General features: G+C 45.7%; 1 protein-coding gene across 2 annotated transcripts in view; it reads left to right on the forward strand.

Moving 5' to 3' along the window:
- LOC109874136 (regulator of G-protein signaling 3) overlaps positions 1–21891 on the forward strand; it is a 150756-nt gene that overhangs the window by 74357 nt on the left and 54508 nt on the right. For both annotated transcript variants that reach the window (XM_031808887.1, XM_020465937.2), the window contains exon 6: positions 17511–18393. In XM_031808887.1, the coding sequence (XP_031664747.1) occupies positions 17893–18393 (501 nt within the window). In that variant the 5' untranslated portion in view covers positions 17511–17892. The remainder of the gene's footprint in view (positions 1–17510; positions 18394–21891) is intronic.

Genomic DNA, 21891 nt, shown 5'->3' on the forward strand with positions numbered 1-21891 from the left:
CTTTCTATGAGTGTACCTTTGAGCTGTCTGTATCCTCCTGGCTGGTGGTTATTTTTAAAAGACGTCAAATATGCTTCTCTGCATCTTGGAAATTCTGGGGAAAAGATTGAAAGGAATGTGAGTCTTATTCAGTACATTTTCAGGCATGGTCTACCAACCAGTCCATGAGGCATGGTCTACCAACCAGTCCATCAGGCATGGTCTACCAACCAGTCCATCAGGCATGGTCTACCAACCAGTCCATCAGGCATGGTCTACCAACCAGTCCATCAGGCATGGTCTACCAACCAGTCCATCAGGCATGGTCTACCAACCAGTCCATCAGGCATGGTCCACCAACCAGTCCATCAGGCATGGTCTACCAACCAGTCCATCAGGCATGGTTTACCAACCAGTCCATCAGGCATGGTCTACCAACCAGTCCATCAGGCATGGTTTATCAACCAGTCCATCAGGCATGGTCTACCAACCAGTCCATCAGGCATGGTCTACCAACCAGTCCATCAGGCATGGTCTACCAACCAGTCCATCAGGCATGGTCTACCAACCAGTCCATCAGGCATGGTCTACCAACCAGTCCATCAGGCATGGTCTACCAACCAGTCCATCAGGCATGGTCTACCAACCAGTCCATCAGGCATGGTTTACCAACCAGTCCATCAGGCATGGTTTACCAACCAGTCCATCAGGCATGGTCTACCAACCAGTCCATCAGGCATGGTCTACCAATCAGTCCATCAGGCATGGTCTACCAACCAGTCCATCAGGCATGGTCTACCAACCAGTCCATCAGGCATGGTCTACCAACCAGTCCATCAGACATGCCAGCTAATATAGTTAGCTTGTCTAACTACTCTATCTTGATGAATAGCATGACATGGCTTTTTGGTAGCTAGTTATGAGGTTGGGAGATTGGGAACTAGGAAAGCTAAAGACAACTCCATAACATTGCTCGATGGCTGGTAGCATTACAGAGAAAACAAAACAACAATATATATATATTTTTTAAACAGGATGCATTTATAATAATAGTTGTGAAAATGTCCCACAAAATTGCACAAAAGCGGAAAAAAAACTCATTATGCTTTAAATGTGTGCTGATTGTTTGAAATTGCAAGTCCTCTTTTTGTACTGCGATGATGGGTAACGATGTACTGTGATGATGGGTAACGATGTACTGCGATGATGGGTAACGATGTACTGCGATGATGGGTAACGATGTACTGCGATGATGGGTAACGATGTACTGCGATGATGGGTAACGATGTACTGCGATGATGGGTAACGATGTACTGCGATGATGGGTAACGATGTACTGCGATGATGGGTAACGATGTACTGCGATGATGGGTAACAATGTACTGCGATGATGGGTAACGATGTACTGCGATGATGGGTAACGATGTACTGCGATGATGGGTAACGATGTACTGCGATGATGGGTAACGATGTACTGCGATGATGGGTAACGATGTACTGCGATGATGGGTAACGATGTACTGCGATGATGGGTAACGATGTACTGCGATGATGGGTAACGATGTACTGCGATGATGGGTAACGATGTAATGCGATGATGGGTAACGATGTACTGCTGTGATGGGTAACGATGTACTGCTGTGATGGGTAACGATGTACTGCGATGATGGGTAAGGATGTACTGCGATGATGGGTAACGATGTACTGCGATGATGGGTAACGATATATTGCAATGATTTAACCGTGTTATGCAAAAATTGTGCAGTGAATGGTCAAATTTCCAAACCCTCGCATAGTATGTGGGGAATTCTTGTTGCTAAAATGTTGCAATCGCAGAATCCTGGAGGGACTGATGCGCGCACACACACACACACACACACTTATTCCTCTCTCCAGCTCTCTTTGTCTTTCTTTATGTCCCCCTCCCTCTTCTCTGTTTCTTGTGTCTGCTGGATGGGAGTCTCCCTATTAGTCCCCCAGTGCATTCTCTCCTTCTCTCCGTTCAGCTTGGCAACAGAGACGCAGTTACTGCACTCTAACTCACACTGACGGACGCACACACCCATATCACGCACACCCACACCACTGGCTATTTGACTGAGAGGAGACTGGGCCACTTTACCAGGGATATGAAGGAGGAGCGTTTGCCTCTGTTTATTGGACTATAAACTGGGGATCTCTCACCACAGGCGAACTCTATGAAGATATACTATCTCCATAGTGATAGACCCACCCACACACTCTATAGGTGAGTTTGTAGCTTTTAATAGATAGAGGGAATTGTGTATTAATAAGGTAGCCTAACGTTGAATGCATGGGGGTTGTTTTTGATGGTTTTGTTGATGTTGCTGGTATTCTTTGTTTTAGGAAGATAGGAGTTTTTATTTTATTTTTGGTACTAAAGGAAATGCAAGAAAGAGGTGAGCAGAGAAAAGGAAATCAACGCAGGTTCTTGGTCTGTCACCTCAGGTTCTTGGTCTGTCACCTCAGGTTCTTGGTCTATCACCTCAGGTTCTTGGTCTATCACCTCAGGTTCTTGGTCTGTCACCTCAGGTTCTTGGTCTGTCACCTCAGGTTCTTGGTCTGTCACCTCAGGTTCTTGGTCTGTCACCTCAGGTTCTTGGTCTGTCACCTCAGGTTCTTGGTCTGTCACCTCAGGTTCTTGGTCTGTCACCTCCGGTTCGGATAACCTGCATTTTATTATCTACTTTTAGGAAGTTTGGTTTTGTCTGTGTTCTCTCTCTTTTCTTTTGTTTCTTTAAAAAAAATGTCATAATAAGTTGCTAAAATACAGACATTTCCAATCAGCTCATATGCCGATAGATAAATCAGGTTTTTAGCTTGGTGAGACTGCACTGTCATCGGAGTCCGTAAATCATAGAAGTCATTGCGTCATCTGCATCGTCTCATCGCTGCAAGAGGATCATCATGAGCTCACATGAGATCACAGCTCTGACTGTGCAAACCCAGCCACGGTTCTCCTTGACAGAAAGATCATGGAGAAAGAGAGAGAACAGAGAGACGGGAGAGGGGAAAAAGGAACACACTAGGGAGAAATGATATATTTGCCTTTTTAAAGCAGACCTGAACTCAAAAACCAACTTCTGTCATTGAAAACAGCATATCTAACATCAATATTAGCCAGAAACATTTATTCCAGTACCAAAATTGACAAAAAATGCAAGTACCGGTAAGTACATTTTCTTCATTTATCTGATTACCGGCTGGTCAAACAAACAGAGGTTTGTGAAATTTCTGTACAAGAGTTCATCATGACTTATCTCCCGAGGGCTCCCGAATGGCGCAACGGTCTAAGGCACTAAATCTCAGTGCTAGAAGAGTCACTACAGACACCCTGGTCGAATCCAGGCTGTATCACAACCGGCCATGATTGGGAGACCCATAGGGCGGCGCACAATTGGCCCAGCGCCGTCCGGGGTTTGGCTGGATTAGGCCACCATTGTAAATAAAAATTTGTTGCCTAGTTAAATAAAGGTTAAATAAATAAATCTGATGGTGGGGTTTTGATTTGGACAATGCCCACATACCCACTAACATGGGATGAGCTGTGGTGATTGAGGTCTATCCAATCATATGGCAGAACACACAGACAGTGAGACAGACCTGCCCAGCTGTTTACCAGATTAGACGTTGTCTACGTAAGACAACACTTTTTTGTTTTTACTTTAGAGAAACTGCACCTTAGCTCGATGTCAAATTGACAAGACTAAAACCTCCTCTGCAAAAACCTTCAAATGAATTACAGATGTCTTGATCTTAGATTCATTCGGACTATTTTGAGGAAGTCCTTTGGTACCTCAGGGAGGACAAATATCAGTAACTACCACATCGAACCACAATCCCAAGAATGAAATCTTGTTTTCCTTAATGAGCGACAAAAAAACACTTTCAGAATCGGTGCGTTCAGCCGCTCTATAAGACCTCACTGGCTAGTGTGAGTGTGTGCGCACCGTGCGCATGAGCAACCAATGGGCATCACACACCCTCTGTCAACAGTTTAGCAGTGTATCGACCTATAGAGGACAGGAATAGCACGTGGTACGTATGTCAGTCACGAGGAACATCTGTCAACATGTTTGTTGTGTGTTTCGAAGAGGAGAGGGCGAGGGCCAGTTTACACGTATGTCTATTGAGAGAGAGGGAAGGAGGGTTGGGGTTGATAGAGGCTGTGGCCAAAATTCTGTTTTCGAAGAGTATACGCTGTATACCAACCATACTGCATACTCTTTGGAACACGGGTATGTAAAAACATATGCAGTATGCAACACATAAACATACCAGGCTCATCCATACTGCAAATTAGGTTGTTCCTCAACATTCATTCATTTGGTACAGTGTTATCTGTCACCTTATCTGATTATCAGCTGTTGCCAAACAATTGGGTCTGAAAAGACTATTCACTTCCTAAATGTGGTGCAGCAAATTCATGCTAGATGAAAAGTTGAAACGAGTATGACATCGCGGCATTTAAAGCATATTACATTTTCCACATTTTCACATACTGTAACACTTTTCTATTTTCTCATACCCCTTAAGCCTACTATGTAGGACGCAAGTATGGGTAATCTGACACGGCCATAGAGACGGAGAAATACAGTACGCTTGTAACGTCGAGCATTGTCACGTCACACACACAATCCATTCGTAACAAATTTATCGATGGATATAGATATGGAAACATATATGAGGACACAAAATAAGAGAGGAAGAAGCACAAAGCGAGAGAGAGAGGGCAGAGAAAAAAGACGAGACACACAGCCAGATAGGGTGTTAATGAAATTGGGTCTGTCGTGTGAGGCATTATTACCTCTGCAGCATTATCCATCAACCTTAACTCCACCTCTCCCCCAAGTCTCCTCCCTTCATCTCCCTCTGTCTCCCCCTGTCCTGTGTCCTTCTCCATCAATATCAATGAACACTGCACCCCCCCCCCTTCTCTCTCTCTCCCCCTCTTCTTCATTCTGGCTGGTGTCATTATGTAATGTGGCTGTGGAGGGGAATATCAGTGGCCTTTACTTATGAACGCACACTGCGGCTAAAGAAGGCTATCTAGGCAGCGTTGTTGGGTGGAGGTGATTTGTCAGTGTGTCCCTTACAGTTGCAGCCACGCATGCACACACATACACATACACACACACTGCCAAATGCAGGTTTGTGGAGCAGGTTGAGAGCTTCAAGTTCCTTGGTGTCCACATCACCAACAAACTAGAATGGTCCAAACACACCAAGACAGTCATGAAGAGGGCACAACCCCCTCAGAAGACTGAAAAGATTTGGCATGGGTTCTCAGATCCTCAAAAGGTTCTACAGCTGCAACATCGAGAGCATGGTTGCACTGGTTGCATCACTGCCTGATACGGCAACTGCTCAGCCTCCGACCACACGGCACTACAGAGGTAGTGCGTACGGCCCAATACATCACTGAGGCTAAGCTGCCTGCCATCCAGGACCTCTACACCAGGCGGTGTCAGAGGAAGGCCCTAAAAGACCCCAGCCACCCCAGTGGACCCCACCCCCATAGTTCTCTCTACTACTACATGGCAAGCGGTACCGGAGCACCTAGTCTAGGACCAAAAGGCTTCTCAACAGCATGTACATACTACATGTACATACTACCTCAATTAGCCTGACTAACTGGTGCCTGTATATAGCCTCGCTACTGTATATAGCCTCACTACTGTATATAACCTCGCTACTGTATATAGCCTCGCTACTGTATATAGCCTCGCTACTGTATATAGACTCGCTACTGTATATAGCCTCGCTACTGTATATAGTCTCACTACTGTTATAGTATTACTACTGTATATAGCCTGTCTACTGTTATAGTCTCACTACTGTATATAGCCTCACTACTGTTATAGTCTCACTACTGTATATAGTCTCTCTACTGTTAGTCTTACTACTGTATATAGCCTCTCTACTGTTATAGTCTTACTACTGTATGTAGCCTCGCTACTGTTATAGTCTCACTACTGTATATAGCCCCTCTACTGTTATAGTCTTACTACTATATGTAGCCTCGCTACTGTTATAGTCTTACTACTGTTATAGGCTCACTACTGTTATAGTCTCACTACTGTATATAGCCCCTCTACTGTTATAGTCTTACTACTGTATGTAGCCTCGCTACTGTTATAGTCTCACTACTGTATATAGCCCCTCTACTGTTATAGTCTTACTACTATATGTAGCCTCGCTACTGTTATAGTCTTACTACTGTTATAGGCTCACTACTGTTATAGTCTCACTACTGTATATAGCCCCTCTACTGTTATAGTCTCACTACTGTATGTAGCCTCGCTACTGTTATAGTCTCACTACTGTATATAGCCCCTCTACTGTTATAGTCTTACTACTATATGTAGCCTCGCTACTGTTATAGTCTCACTACTGTATGTAGCCTCGCTACTGTTATAGTCTCACTACTGTATATAGCCCCTCTACTGTTATAGTCTTACTACTATATGTAGCCTCGCTACTGTTATAGTCTTACTACTGTTATAGTCTCACTACTGTATATAGCCTCTCTACTGTTATAGTCTCACTACTGTATATAGACTCGCTACTGTTATAGTCTCACTACTGTATATAGCCTCTCTACTGTATATAGCCTCTCTACTGTTATAGTCTTACTACTGTTATAGTCTTACTACTGTTATAGTCTCACTACTGTATATAGCCTCTCTACTGTTATAGTCTCACTACTGTATATAGTCTCTCTACTGTTATAGTCTCACTACTGTTATAGTCTTACTACTGTATATAGTCTCTCTACTGTTATAGTCTTACTACTGTTATAGTCTCACTACTGTATATAGCCTCTCTACTGTTATAGTCTCACTACTGTTATAGTCTTACTACTGTATATAGTCTCTCTACTGTTATAGTCTTACTACTGTTATAGTCTTACTACTGTTATAGTCTTACTACTGTTATAGTCTCACTACTGTTATAGTCTTACTACTGTTATAGTCTTACTACTGTTATAGTCTTACTACTGTTATAGTCTTACTACTGTATATAGCCTCTCTACTGTTATAGTCTCACTACTGTATATAGACTCGCTACTGTTATAGTCTCACTACTGTATATAGCCTCTCTACTGTTATAGTCTCACTACTGTATATAGACTCGCTACTGTTATAGTCTCACTACTGTATATAGTCTCTCTACTGTTATAGTCTCACTACTGTATATAGTCTCTCTACTGTTATAGTCTCACTACTGTATATAGTCTCTCTACTGTTATAGTCTTACTACTGTTTATAGTCTCTCTACTGTTATAGTCTCACTACTGTATATAGTCTCTCTACTGTTATAGCCTCTCTACTGTTATAGTCTTACTACTGTTATAGTCTTACTACTGTATATTGCCTCGCTACTGTTATAGTCTCGCTACTGTTATAGTCTCACTACTGTTATAGTCTTACTACTGTTATAGTCTCACTACTGTATATAGCCCCTCTACTGTTATAGTCTTACTACTGTATGTAGCCTCGCTACTGTATATAGCCTGTCTACTGTTATAGTCTCACTACTGTATATAGACTCGCTACTGTTATAGTCTCACTACTGTATATAGCCTCGCTACTGTATATAGCCTGTCTACTGTTATAGTCTCACTACTGTATATAGCCTCTCTACTGTTATAGTCTCACTACTGTATATAGCCTCTCTACTGTTATAGTCTTACTACTGTATATAGTCTCTCTAATGTTATAGTCTCACTACTGTATATAGTCTCTCTACTGTTATAGTCTCACTACTGTTTATAGTCTCTCTACTGTTATAGTCTCACTACTGTTATAGTCTCTCTACTGTTATAGTCTTACTACTGTTATAGTCTCACTACTGTTATAGTCTCACTACTGTTATAGTCTCTCTACTGTTATAGTCTTACTACTGTTATAGTCTCACTACTGTTATAGTCTCACTACTGTTATAGTCTCACTACTGTTATAGTCTTACTACTGTTATAGTCTCACTACTGTTATAGTCTCTCTACTGTTATAGTCTCACTACTGTTATAGTCTCACTACTGTTATAGTCTCACTACTGTTATAGTCTCTCTACTGTTAGTCTTACTACTGTTATAGTCTCTCTACTGTTATAGTCTCTCTACTGTTATAGTCTCTCTACTGTTATAGTCTCTCTACTGTTATAGTCTCTCTACTGTATATAGTCTCTCTACTGTTATAGTCTCTCTACTGTTATAGTCTCTCTACTGTTATAGTCTCTCTACTGTTATAGTCTTACTACTGTTATAGTCTTACTACTGTTATAGTCTCTCTACTGTTATAGTCTCTCTACTGTTATAGTCTTACTACTGTTATAGCCTCTCTACTGTTATAGTCTTACTACTGTTATAGTCTTACTACTGTTATAGTCTCACTACTGTATATAGCCTCTCTACTGGTATAGTCTTACTACTGTTATAGTCTTACTACTGTTATAGTCTTACTACTGTTATAGTCTTACTACTGTTATAGTCTTACTACTGTTATAGTCTCACTACTGTATATAGCCTCTCTACTGTTATAGTCTTACTACTGTTATAGTCTTACTACTGTTATAGTCTTACTACTGTTATAGTCTTACTACTGTATATAGCTTCGCTACTGTTTTTTTCCACTGTCTTTTTACTGTTGTATTTATTTATTTATTTACTTATCTATTGTTCACCTAATTCCTTTTTTGCACTGTTGGTGAATACAGGTGAATGCATGCGACAAATTAACTTTGATTAGATTTTCTGCAGTGGTCACACTGACTTTGCAGGGGATGTCACACAGCTAGCCAGCTAGCCCCGTAATCACGTCACTGACATTTTCCCTCTGACCTTCTGCTTGGATTGATAATGTCTTTGAGCATGACCCTTGACCCCCAGAGATATCAAGTGGCCATTATAAAAGATGACTCCGTAAGGCATCATAGTACGGGGGACACAGAGCGTTGAAGTGATATTTTTTTCATTACTCTTCAATGTTTCATGACCTCATCCAGGAAGGAGACGAGGCGGAGGTTGGTGTGAAAAAATAGGTCTCTTGTTGTGCTGAAATATGAATGAAAATAGTCTTGCTTTTAATAAATCTTTTTCCCGATGCCCCCAGGTCCCCTAAAGAGACTAATATTGTGTCTCTCCGCGCACCGCTGTGCTTTCCTGTAACATTGCTGTAATAATTCCCCCCATGTCACATAATGGTGTTGTATATGCTGTTCTATACCTTCGCTTTCTCTTAGCAAAGGGCACGACACCCCCAGGGAAAAGGAAATGGAATCAACTCTATACCCTGCTCCTAGATCTTAATAATAATAACACGTATCGTTGAGTAATAACTGAGGTACAAGACAAGAGTCCGCACATTTAGAGATAGGAGTAGTAATTAACATATCGAGGAGAGTTGTGAATCTCCTCCTATATGCTAGAGAACGTTTATCGCTCAATGAATATGAGATGTTTTATGGGAACACTTTCCCGTTTTGTCATCCTGTTCTTCTTTGCGCTTCTTTTCATTTCCGTCCCCTCCTTCATTCTGACCTTTCCTCTTCTCCGTTGTTTTGATCTTTTGTTTGATCACAGGGCCTTGGCAGGTAAACAGTCATTGATACCTCATCCCTCTCTCCTTGGAGCGAGGGACAGGTGGAGGAGGGTGGCCATGCATGTCATTGTGGCCTGTCAGCAATGACAATCTATTGCCTAGCCCTTTCTCAACTAATATTGTGCAACAAGATCTCAGGGTTTGACTTGAGTGTTCAACGGTTGAAAAAGAGGGAGAACAGGGAACCTGGATGAACGCCGTAGCTCTCCAGTGACCTGGTTGGATAGTAAGCAATCATGCTCATCCACAAATATATTCTCACAATGTGGTGTCCTGAAATGATGTCATAGGAAAGCGTCATCCTGTCATCCTTTTTGAAAAAAGTTATGGTTCTACCAATTGAAGATTGTCAATTGGCCATGCTCCCAAATACATCACATTCAATGGGAAAGGATGAGTGTCAACCAATTGATGCTTATGTCAATACATTGCATTCAATGGGAAAAGGTGGGTGTCACAGGGTTGAATGCGAATACATTTCCAGTCAATGGGAAAAGATTTCAACCAATTGATGCTTATGTCAATACATTCCAGTCAAAAAGATGAAAGGATGAGACACACACAGACATACCTATCTCTCATCCCCTCTCTCCTCTGTTTCACGCTTCTCTCCCTCCTTCCCTCCCTCAGTCTCTTTCTCTCTACCTCTTTATACCCCCTCATCTTTCTCCCTTCCCCTTCTTTCTCCCCTACACCCTCTCTCTGTCTCCCTCCCTCTCTCTATCTCTTTCTCCCTCCTATCTCCCTCCTCTCTCTCTTTATCTCTCTGTCTCATTCCCCTCCCTCTTCCCCTCCCTCGTTTACCCTCTCTCTCCTCCACGTCCTCTCATCTCTCTCCTCCTCACTCTCCTCTCTCTCACCTCTGTCTGTCGACTTTCTCTCTCCCCCTCTCTCCTTCACCCTCTCCTTTTCTCTCCCCCTTCTCTCTCCCTCCTCCCTCTCCATTCTCTCTCCCTCCTTCTTTCCGTCCCTCCCCTCCCCTCTTCTCATCTCTCTCCCCCCTCCTCTCTCCCAGCTCCACAGACAGTATATGGACTCGTATATAACAATGCCGTGAGTTTTTACGTGAAGAATTGACCATTCTAGAGAGGATGGAAGACGGTGTTTTTGTGTAACTGCAGAGAGAGGGTCTCATCTTTCCGTAAAGGGGTCATATTAGTGTTTAGCCCAAACAGTTTGGACACTACAGACATAAGTAGGCATATTGGCGGTGCCGACTTCAGATGAGTCCCGTATAGCTTATGGGGCCGTAGAACAAAACACAGAACAACATCCTGTTCGTCACATTCTTCTATAGAGGGGTCATATTAACAGACGTTTTTGTGAGAAGACTGATTTTATGGATGTTTCCTGGTCTGTCAAACACCGCTGAGGCTCTGTCACCTTCCACCACAGATGAGAAAGGCTGACATAGGTGGATCCGGTGGGATTGAGATGCAGCCCATACAAAAAACAGATACCTCTAGATTTCAGGAGCTTCATAGGATTTTTTACAATTATACTTAATAGATTTCTGTGGGGGGTCAGACATCGACATCGACATCTAGAGGTTTTTAACGTACAAATCTGATGCAGAGCTGTGTGTGTGTGCATGTGTATGTGTGGTATGGAGATGAATCCCCTCTTAGTGATCTCTCAGACGGCCACTAATATGCTCTCTAATTCATGCGTGTTAACCACCTGCCAGCCCCAATTCTCAGAGATGTGACAGACGAGGACATGGGTGTATTAACATAAAAGGACATACTGTTCCATATCAGTCTCCCCCTCTACGTCTGGTTTGCGAGGTCCTTTAGGCTCAGTTACAGGTAGACCTCCACAGAAGTGAGGCTCCTCTGTGACAGAGTCAAGTGAGTTGAAGTTTTTACATAAAACCAGGTCTTGTTCAAATACTTTGGAAGTGCATCCTCCTTTCCTTGAATGCAATCACTCATTGAATCTAACATGACTGGTTGGTTGGAAGCTGATCAATGGAACCCGTTTTGTCACGTCAGATCAGTGACACTAAAGGAAAGGACGGGTGGACTGTATCTTAAGCGAGGTTGAGGAGGGATGTTGCCACTCATCTGTAAGAAAGCAGGAATGTTGTACTTAAGTCATTTTGCCACAACTTTGGAAGTATGCGTGTTGTCATTGTTCATTTGGAAGACCCACCTTGTGAAGACTTACAGAAAACGTTTGACATCTGTCATTGCCAACAAAGGGTTTATAACAAAGTATTGAGATAAAGTTTTGTTATTGACCAAATACTTATTTTCCACCATAATTTGCAAATTAATTAATAAAAAATCCTACAATGTGATTTTCTGGATTTTTCCCCCTCATTTTGTCTGTCATAGTTGAAGTGTACCTATGATGAAAATTACAGGCCTCTCTCATCTTTAAGTGGGAGAACTTGCACAATTGGTGGCTGACTAAATAGTTTTTTGTCCCACTGTATGTGTGTTTCCTGTCCTCTCTGAGGTCACCAAATGAAACACACTTAAGCCCCTTAAGTGTTCATGGACCATTCCCACCTATTGTTTCATTTTCCCGTTTTGGGGATTTAGGAGTTCGGCCACGTGAAATCCTTGGTTCACTCTGTGGTCTCTCTCTCTCTGCATGAAAAGGGGGAGAAAGTCTCTGCCAGGAATGTACGACCTGAGATATCAGAACCTGGGTGTAGGAGAGAGTGAGAGAGCGGGAAACCACGATCTACACCCAGAAAGGGCCACGTCATGACAGTTCAGTGCTTCTTCTTTCATCCTAGGGATAAGAGAGAGGAAAAAAATTGAGGGGGAGTGACAGCAACAGACAGAGACACAGAGCGAGGGAATTGTAATTGAAGAAGAGTCTAATGGTTCTGTTTTGTTCTCTCAAACTGCCCTGGGCTTCTATGATAGAAGGAAGAAGCAGCCCCAGCTAAGTGTTTCTCAACACAATTATTTGGACTGTCCTTTATATTCCTGCTCTCCCTCTCCACTCCTATTTTCTTCTGCTACTTTCTTTTCCAATCTTTCTTGCCCTACTCCTCCTCTCTTCCGCTGGGCTCTCATCATCCACCCATCCTATCTCATGTTTCCATTTAGCTCGTGTGATGCTACACCGGGAGAGTAATGAGGGTGGAGCTAGTGGTCTGATAGCATAACGTTAATCATTGATGACCTACCTGTGCTCCGCTCTTCTCCTCCCCTCTCCTCCCCAGTCCTCTCCTCAGAAACACAGAGAGCTTTTAGCCCGTCAAGGGTCTCTTTCATCCTCCTCTCTCAATACTCTCAACCCTCTGTCCTCTCTGCCTTCAGATCAGCCACGGGTGTCACGCCCTGGTCAAAGTATTTTGTGTTTATCTTTATGTATTTGGTCAGGCCAGGGTGTGGCATGGGGTTTTTGTAATTGTGGTGTGTTTTGGGGTTTTGGTGGTGGTATTAGGAGTGTTGCTTAGTGGGTTATCTAGCAAAGTCTATGGCTGTCTGGAGTGATTCTCAATCAGAGGCAGGTGCTTATCGTTGTCTCTGATTGGGAACCATATTTAGGCAGCCATATTCTTTGAGTTTGTCGTGGGTGATTGTCCTTAGTGTCTGAATTGTACTCTCTGTTAGTTTGCACCAGATAGGCTGTTTCGGTTTCGTTTCTTGTTTTGTAGTGTTTTTGTAAGTTCGTGTTTCTTTGTTTTATTAAACATGAATCTCAATCAACACGCTGCGTTTTGGTCCGATCCTTGTTCTACCTCTTCGTCAGAGGAGGATATAGAAGAAAACCGTAACAGAATCACCCACCACCAACGGACCAAGCGGCGTGTCAACAGGCAGGAGCAGCCGAAAAAGGAGATGCTCAACAAGGATTTCTGGTCATGGGAGGAAATCTTCGACGGGAGAGGACCTTGGGCTAAACCAGGGGAGTGTAGCCGCCCAAAGGAGCAGCAGGAACAGAGGCAACAGAGGCAGCAGCAGCAGGAGCTGCAGTGGGAGAGGCTGCACTACCTGGAGAAATGGACATGGGAGGACGAACTGGACGGTAAAGGACCCTGGGATCAGCCTGGAGATTATTGTCGCCCCAAAGCCGAGCTGGAGGCAGCAAAAGCAGAGAGGCGGCATTATGAGGAGCTAGCACGGCAGAGCGGATGGAAGCCCGAGAGTCAGCCCCAAAAATTTCTTGGGGGGGGGGGGGCTTACAGGGAGTATGGCTATGCCAGGTTGGACCTGTGCAAGCTCCCTGTGCTTACCGGGGGGCTGGAGAGACCGGGCAGGCACCGTGTTATGCTGTGGAGCGCACAGTGTCTCCAGTGCGGGTGCACAGCCCGGTTCGGTATATTCCAGCTCCGCGTATCGGCCGGGCTAGATTGAGCGTCGAGCCAAATGCCATGAAGCCAGCTCTACGCATCTGGTCCCCAGTGCGTCTCCTTGGGCCGGCTTACATGGCACCAGCCTTGCGCTCGGTGTCTCCGGTTCGCCTGCATAGCCCAGTGCGGGCTATTCCACCTCGCCGCACTGGCAGGGCAACCGAGAGCATTCAACCAGGTAAGGTTGGGCAGGCTCGGTGCTCAAGAGCTCCAGTGTGCCTGCACGGCCCGGTCTATCCGTCACCACCTCCACGCACCAGTCCTCCGGTGGCAGCCCCCTGCACTAGGCTGTCTCTCCGGCCCATCCTTACGGGGGCTCCCTCTTCTCCAGCGCTGCCAGAGCCTTTCTCCTCTCCTGCGCTGCCGGAGTCTCCCGCCTGTCCAGCGCTGCCAGAGCCTTTCTCCTCTCCTGCGCTGCTGGATTCTCCCGCCTGTTTAGCGCAGTCAGAGCCTTCCTCTCCTGTGCTGCCGGAGTCTCCCTCCTCTCCAGCACTGCTGGAGTCTCCCGCCTGTTCAGCGCAGCCAGAGCTGTCAGTCTACATGAAGCAGCCCGAGCTGTCAGTCTGCATGAAGCAGTCAGTCTGCATGGAGCAGCCAGAGCTGTCAGTCTACATGAAGCAGCCCGAGCTGCCAGTCTGCATGAAGCAGCCAGTCTACATGGAGCAGCCAGAGCTGTCAGTCTGCATGAAGCAGCCAGAGCTGTCAGTCTGCATAGAGCAGCCAGAGCTGCCAGTCTGCATGGAGCTGCCAGTCTATATGGAGCTGCCAGTCTGCAAGGAGCTGCCAGTCTGCAAGGAGCGGTCAGTCTGCAAGGAGCTGTCAGTCTGCAAGGAGCTGTCAGTCTGCAAGGAGCTGTCAGTCTGTAAGGTGCTGCCAGTCTGCAAGGAGCTGCCAGTCAGCACGGAGCCGCCAGAGCTGTCAGTCGGTGCGTTCGGGAGTCCGCACCTTAGGGGGGGGGGTTCTGTCACGCCCTGGTCAAAGTATTTTGTGTTTATCTTTATGTATTTGGTCAGGCCAGGGTGTGGCATGGGTTTTTTGTAATTGTGGTGTGTTTGTCTTGGGGTTTTGGTGGTGGTATTGGGATTGTTGCTTAGTGGGTTATCTAGCAAAGTCTATGGCTGTCTGGAGTGGTTCTCAATCAGAGGCAGGTGCTTATCGTTGTCTCTGATTGGGAACCATATTTAGGCAGCCATATTCTTTGAGTTTGTCGTGGGTGATTGTCCTTAGTGTCTGAATTGTACTCTCTGTTAGTTTGCACCAGATAGGCTGTTTCGGTTTCGTTTCTTGTTTTGTAGTGTTTTTGTAAGTTCGTGTTTCTTTGTTTTATTAAACATGAATCTCAATCAACACGCTGCGTTTTGGTCCGATCCTTGTTCTACCTCTTCGTCAGAGGAGGATATAGAAGAAAACCGTAACAACGGGAGAGAAAGAGAGAGTAAGACTTCTTAGCCAACGGCCACAGAAGCACATGACAGTGCTGGACAAAGCTGAAATGAATTAGGTTGAGTTGTGTTTTTGTGATTGAGTGTTTCGACCATTCTTTTTTCACTGGATATGTAGAGATTTACTTGTGAATGACACTGGAAGGGAATTGTGTGTGTGTGTGTGTGTGGGGTGGGGTGGGGTGGGGGGGGCGGGGGGGGGTGTAGGTGTCCCAGTACGGTAGTAGATGGCTCTGTTAGACCGGGCTCTGAAATGGAACATGTGTGTCTGACAGGACAGGTGGCTCCTTTGTGTCTCCTGCCATTTCTCCACTGGAGAGGGAGGGAGAGAGTGTGTGTGTGTGTGTGTTTAAAAGAGAGACAGAGAGAGATACTGATAAAAAGAGAGTGTGTCTGTACATGCGTCTGCGTTTACCCATTTACCATGGTCTTACAGAAGTTTACAATCAAACCTTGTATCATTCTATCTATTTAAAATCTCAGCTTTAATTTTTCAACCAAATAATGCACACAGATGCAGTATTTGATGTTTAAAACATGACAGGGTCAGAGCAGGGACTATTACGATTACTATCAGAATTGTGGATTGTATTTTCCCTTGACATCCAATCTGATAATGCCCTCACTTTTCCTTGCCATCTATTGGTCTTTCTCTCTCTCACCCCTCTGGGTCAGAGGAGGGAAGAGAGAGAGAGGAGAGAGTGAAAGATGATGTACTCAGCTGCCCTGTCTCTTATAGAAGTGTGTCTCTTATAGAAGTGTGTCTCTTATAGAAGTGCAATTCACTGTAAAAATAGATGCCCCCGTCATCACCATCAGTCTGTAGCTGGTGAACTGTACAATGAGGCCCTCTCTCAGCAATTGAAAGCCTACCATCACAGTGTGTTTCAGAGTGTCTTTCTTCTTCTTGTCTTTCTTCATTTCATGTGGCTTCTCTTTCCTGCCTAAAGTCAACGATTCTCCACATACACCCAGAATCACTGGCTTCACCTTTACCAGGACGTTGTTGATAGTTGGTACTGAGCCATTCGTTTCTTAGGCATGTAACACACTTCACAGGTCAATAGGATAGGAATGGATTGCTGTCAATAGGACGGGATTGAGATCAGGCCTGGTCTGGGTATAGGCTTGTTTCTCTGTTGATCGGACAATGTGGGACGTGTCTTAATAGCTTTTTAGTGATTGGGAGCATTTCAGCAGGGCTCTGATTGACTGGTGCAGCAGGGCTCTGGTTGACTGGCGCAGCAGGGCTCTGGTTGACTGGCGCAGCAGGGCTCTGGTTGACTGGCGCAGCAGGGCTCTGGTTGACTGGCGCAGCAGGGCTCTGGTTGACTGGCGCAGCAGGGCTCTGGTTGACTGGCGCAGCAGGGCTCTGGTTGACTGGCGCAGCAGGGCTCTGGTTGACTGGCGCAGCAGGGCCCTGGTTGACTGGCGCAGCAGGGCTCTGGTTGACTGGCGCAGCAGGGCTCTGGTTGACTGGCGCAGCAGGGCTCTGGTTGACTGGCGCAGCAGGGCTCTGGTTGACTGGCGCAGCAGGGCTCTGGTTGACTGGCGCAGCAGGGCTCTGGTTGACTGGCGCAGCAGGGCTCTGGTTGACTGGCGCAGCAGGGCTCTGGTTGACTGGCGCAGCAGGGCTCTGGTTGACTGGCGATGGGTTTCTTTGATGGTTTTGTCTTCTCCTTATTTGACATGTTTAATGGAGGCAATTCAAATTTTGATGCCTTGAATCGTCAGTAGTGAAGTACATTGCACCAAAACTGAATTAGCTGAGGCTACACATTTTTGCTTTAGCCCAACACTAATAAATGTGATATGTTCTAATATCTCTGTCTCTCTGTCTCTGTGTCTGTGTGTCTCTGTCTCTGTGTGTGTCCTCTACCTATGTGTGTGTCTTTGTGGTTGATAAGGTGTGGAAGACAAGTCACTTTTGGGTCCCGCTCCTGTTAGGTTTTGATTCACGGCTGGGCTGAGGTTTAAAAGTTGCAGGTGGGGCAAGAGGGAGATAGGAAGGAAGGGAGGTAGCGGGACGGGACTGCATAGCATCATGGGTCTCCAGAGACTCATGCTCATTTCTTTCTCTTTCTCCTTCATTCTCTCTCACTCTCGCTCTCTCTCTCTCTCTCTCTCTTTCGCTTTCTCTGTCTCCAGATGCTTGAGCCCAAAGTGGACACCCCTCCATGTGAGCTGGGAGTAGGCCTATCCCTGCCACGGGGCTCTGATGAGGACCTCCTTTACCCCTACCCTTCTAGCCCCTCACTGCCCCTGACTCTGGGCAGCTCACAACTCTCTGAGCCCCTCACGCCCCTGGAGGAGGTCTGTACCCCGCTGGGTGACGAAGAGGAGCACAAGGTGCCCCCCACCCCGCCCCCATCCACCGAGGGAGAAGACTGGAAGAGCATGGAGGGCACCGAGCCCGAGATCTGGAGGGATAGAGAGGAGGAGGTGGAGGAGGAGGAGGTGGAGAGGAAGGGTGAGGAGGAAGGAGAGATAGAGGAGGGTGGGGAAAGAGAGGCAATTCCCTCAGCGACGGATGACGAGGTCCCGTCAGACCCCCCCGACACCAACGCCCCCCCCCTCCTCCTCCTCCTCCTTCATCATTCCCGAACTCCGCCTAGACCGCTCCTTCAGCGCCGATGCTCTCTCCTCGCCCAACACCGACGAAGAGTACGACGAGGATGATGAAGATGATGAAGATGATGATGATTATGATGAAGAAGATGACAGCGATGATGCCTACCCAGAGCGCCGCGACAGTAAGCGCCGCAGTATGGTGGAGGGTTCTGCCTGCGAGAAGCATGGTGGCCGGCTGAGCGTCCAGAACTCACTGCGGCGCCGCACGCATAGCGAGGGCAGTCTGCTACAGGACCCACGCTCTACCTGCTTCACCTCAGACAACACCATCAATTGCCTGGACGCGAGCCACGGACACAAGGGGGGCTGGTCGCTGCCCTCGCCCAAGACCCTGAAGAAGGAGCTGACCAAGAACGGAGGCTCCATGCACCAGCTCTGCATGCTTTTCTCTGGCAGGAAGGTCAGTACAGAACCATGCTCATACACACACACATAAACACATACACCAACACACGCACACACACACACACATTCAAATGCATGCATAGACACACACATACAGACTCACACACACATAAACACACAGATGCGCACACGTTTTAAAGTCTTGGTTCGATATAACACTGATCAAGTATTCACTGTAAATAGTTTTATCATGAGTCTTTTTGTATGTTCTGTGATACCATGTATGGCTTAGTTTGTCATACGATGGGTTTATAGGGAAGACTACCTGTTTCCATTTTAGAGATTGGGCGCCACCCAGTGGTGAAAATGAGAACTTCAACTTTAGAAAATCTCATTATAGTTGAGTTTGCAGTATTCAACTTTGTCCACTAGAGGGCAAGCAGTGTCTGGTTCTCTTATTCAATAAAAGCACAGGAGCATAACCTCATCACAACAATGATACACAAGCTGTATTATTCCATGTGACAGCCCTAATGTTTTTTTGGTTTTACAATCCTTGTGGGGATCAGAAGTCCTCACAAGAATATTAAAACAAGGAAAATTCAGACAGTCCCCACAAGGAAAAAGGCTATTTTAGGCCAAGGGGTTAGGTTTAGGGTTAGGGGTTAGCGTTAGGGTTCGGATTAAAGCGCAGACATACCAGTACGATTGTCAAACATTTGCCTGCCGATGGACAGTACTTAGTGCCTCTGTTGGCAGTCAATATCTTATGATGTAGATTCCAGGTTGGCTAGCTAGCGAATGTTTAATCAGCTTTAGTATTGTGGAAATTTTGAAGCTTCCATCAATGTAATTGTCTGCATCATTTCTAATCCCCCAAATATTTTTGGGGTAAATATATATATATTTGCAACCAACTCTCTATGGCTTGTTTAAAAAAATAACGATATCTTGGAGATTATTAGCCTACATTGCATAGGAAGTGTGACTGGCTCATGATGGATGTCCTGAGAAAATGCTCAAATATTTTCCTGTTTGTTGTCACTCCTGTTGGCTGCCCGACATGGGGGTTAGTGCTGTCTGAATGGCTCAAGCTGTTGGCTGCCCGACATGGGGGTTAGTGCTGTCTGAATGGCTCAAGCTGTTGGCTGCCCGACATGGGGGTTAGTGCTGTCTGAATGGCTCAAGCTGTTGGCTGCCCGACATGGGGGTTAGTGCTGTCTGAATGGCTCAAGCTGTTGGCTGCCCGACATGGGGGTTAGTGCTGTCTGAATGGCTCAAGCTGTTGGCTGCCCGACATGGGGGTTAGTGCTGTCTGAATGGCTCAAGCTGTTGGCTGCCCGACATGGGGGTTAGTGCTGTCTGAATGGCTCAAGCTGTTGGCTACCCGACATGGGGGTTAGTGCTGTCTGAATGGCTCAAGCTGTTGGCTGCCCGACATGGGGGTTAGTGCTGTCTGAATGGCTCAAGCTGTTGGCTGCCCGACATGGGGGTTAGTGCTGTCTGAATGGCTCAAGCTGTTGGCCACTGACGAGCATTGCGATTCTACAAGTAGAAACAGCAGGTTTCGGGACAGCTAGCAGCAGGTCCCTCTTTCGTTCCAACAAGAGATGGAACGGCCTACCACTGTAATAACTATCTATCTGCAGTGAGATGTGTTTCATGCTTTAGAGGTAGGGTTAGGGAAAATAGGATTTTGAATAGGAATCTGTTGTTTGATCCCCACAAGGATAGTAAAACAAACGTGTGTGTTTAGGAGGGAGAAAGAGAGAGCAGGATAAAGGGGTAAGAGAGGCAGGAGGTATGGTTGCGTACTGAAATAGTTTTTGTATACAAAATGTATTTGTTTGTTCACCACTTCTTGATGGTCTTGGTTGTCCATTAACACAGTATATTTACAGGTCAAACAGGTCTGCTGGCCAGTAGTGTGACTGTCTGCTGTTAGTGGCTGGTAAGTAAGTATCTGAGAGCACAGCAGAGGCTGTGGAGAAAGGGAGCTTTATTCCAACTGATAAGGAGAGAACGAGGGGGATGAAAGACAGAGAAGGAGAGGAGAGTGAGTGAGAGCATGAGTGCAAGTAAGTGTATGTGAGCGATATAGAGAGAGACAGTGTATGTGAGTGATATAGAGAGAGACAGTGTATGTGAGCGATATAGAGAGAGACAGTGTATGTGAGCGATATAGAGAGAGACAGTGTATGTGAGCGATATAGAGAGAGACAGTGTATGTGAGCGATATAGAGAGAGACAGTGTATGTGAGCGATATAGAGAGAGACAGTGTATGTGAACGATATAGAGAGAGACAGTGTATGTGAGCGATATAGAGAGAGACAGTGTATGTGAGCGATATAGAGAGAGACAGTGTATGTGAGCGATATAGAGAGAGACAGTGTATGTGAGCGATATAGAGAGAGACAGTGTATGTGAGCGATATAGAGAGAGACAGTGTATGTGAGCGATATAGAGAGAGACAGTGTATGTGAGCGATATAGAGAGAGACCTCTAGTGGAAGCTTTAGCAGCCTATGCAGCCTATGCAGAATGTAGCTTCTGTAGTGGGCTCAGCCTATTGGTCTTGGAAGATTCTGGGGGTAATTTGACTACTTATTGGCGTCATCGACCCAGCTCCACAGCTGGGGTTCCATTATTTAAAAGGATGTCAGCCCCTCACATTAAATCATGTCATCTCTAGGTTAGGTATCTAGATTGTGTGTGTGTGTGTGTGTGTGTGTTTCTCCATTCACCTCTGACCCACATGGTTTTACAGGCCTATTGAAGGCAGGCTGACATCCATACATGAAAAATGCTGAACACATGCACTGTATTTACTCTCTGACACTTTCAGGGCCAAGTGGCACCCAACTCCGCTTCACATCCAGTAAGGCACTGCTTTTTAATGTGCTGCTGCTGCCCTCACAAGTCTAGCCAGTTACACAGTCAATCACAGAACTCTCAACCCTGCACATCCATGCACATAATATTGTTCACCTTACTACATTTTTTTTCAATAATATGAATATGAACAAATGATGAATTTCAAGTGTGATGTAAAGCTTCTGTCCACCTGTCCTTCCTTCCTTCCTTCCTTCCTTCCTTCCTTCCTTCCTTCCTTCCTTCCTTCCTTCCTTCCTTCCTTCCTTCCTTCCTTCCTTCCTTCCTTCCTTCCTTCCTTCCTTCCTTCCTTCCTTCCTTCCTTCCTTCCTTCCTTCCTCTGTTACATTTACATGTACATTTAAGTAATTTAGTATAGACTCTTATCCAGAAAGAGTCCATTCACCAATAAGATAGCTAGGTGGTTTCTCCGTAGGCAAGCACCATGGTCTTGTAGAGGATGTGCTTCGACTGGAAGCCAGTTTGTGGAGGAGCTGGGTGACATGGGAGAACATGGGAAGGTTGAAAACCAGGTGGGCTGCAGTGTTCTGGATAAGTTGTAGGGGTTTGATGGCACAAGCGGGGAGCCAACAGCGAGTTGCAGTAGTCCAGACGGGAGATGACAAGTGCCTGGATTAGGACCTGCATCGCTTCCTGTGTGAGATAGGGTCATACTCTACAG

The sequence above is a fragment of the Oncorhynchus kisutch genome, linkage group LG29 (assembly GCF_002021735.2).
Source record: "Oncorhynchus kisutch isolate 150728-3 linkage group LG29, Okis_V2, whole genome shotgun sequence".
Taxonomy (NCBI): Eukaryota; Metazoa; Chordata; class Actinopteri; order Salmoniformes; family Salmonidae; genus Oncorhynchus; species Oncorhynchus kisutch.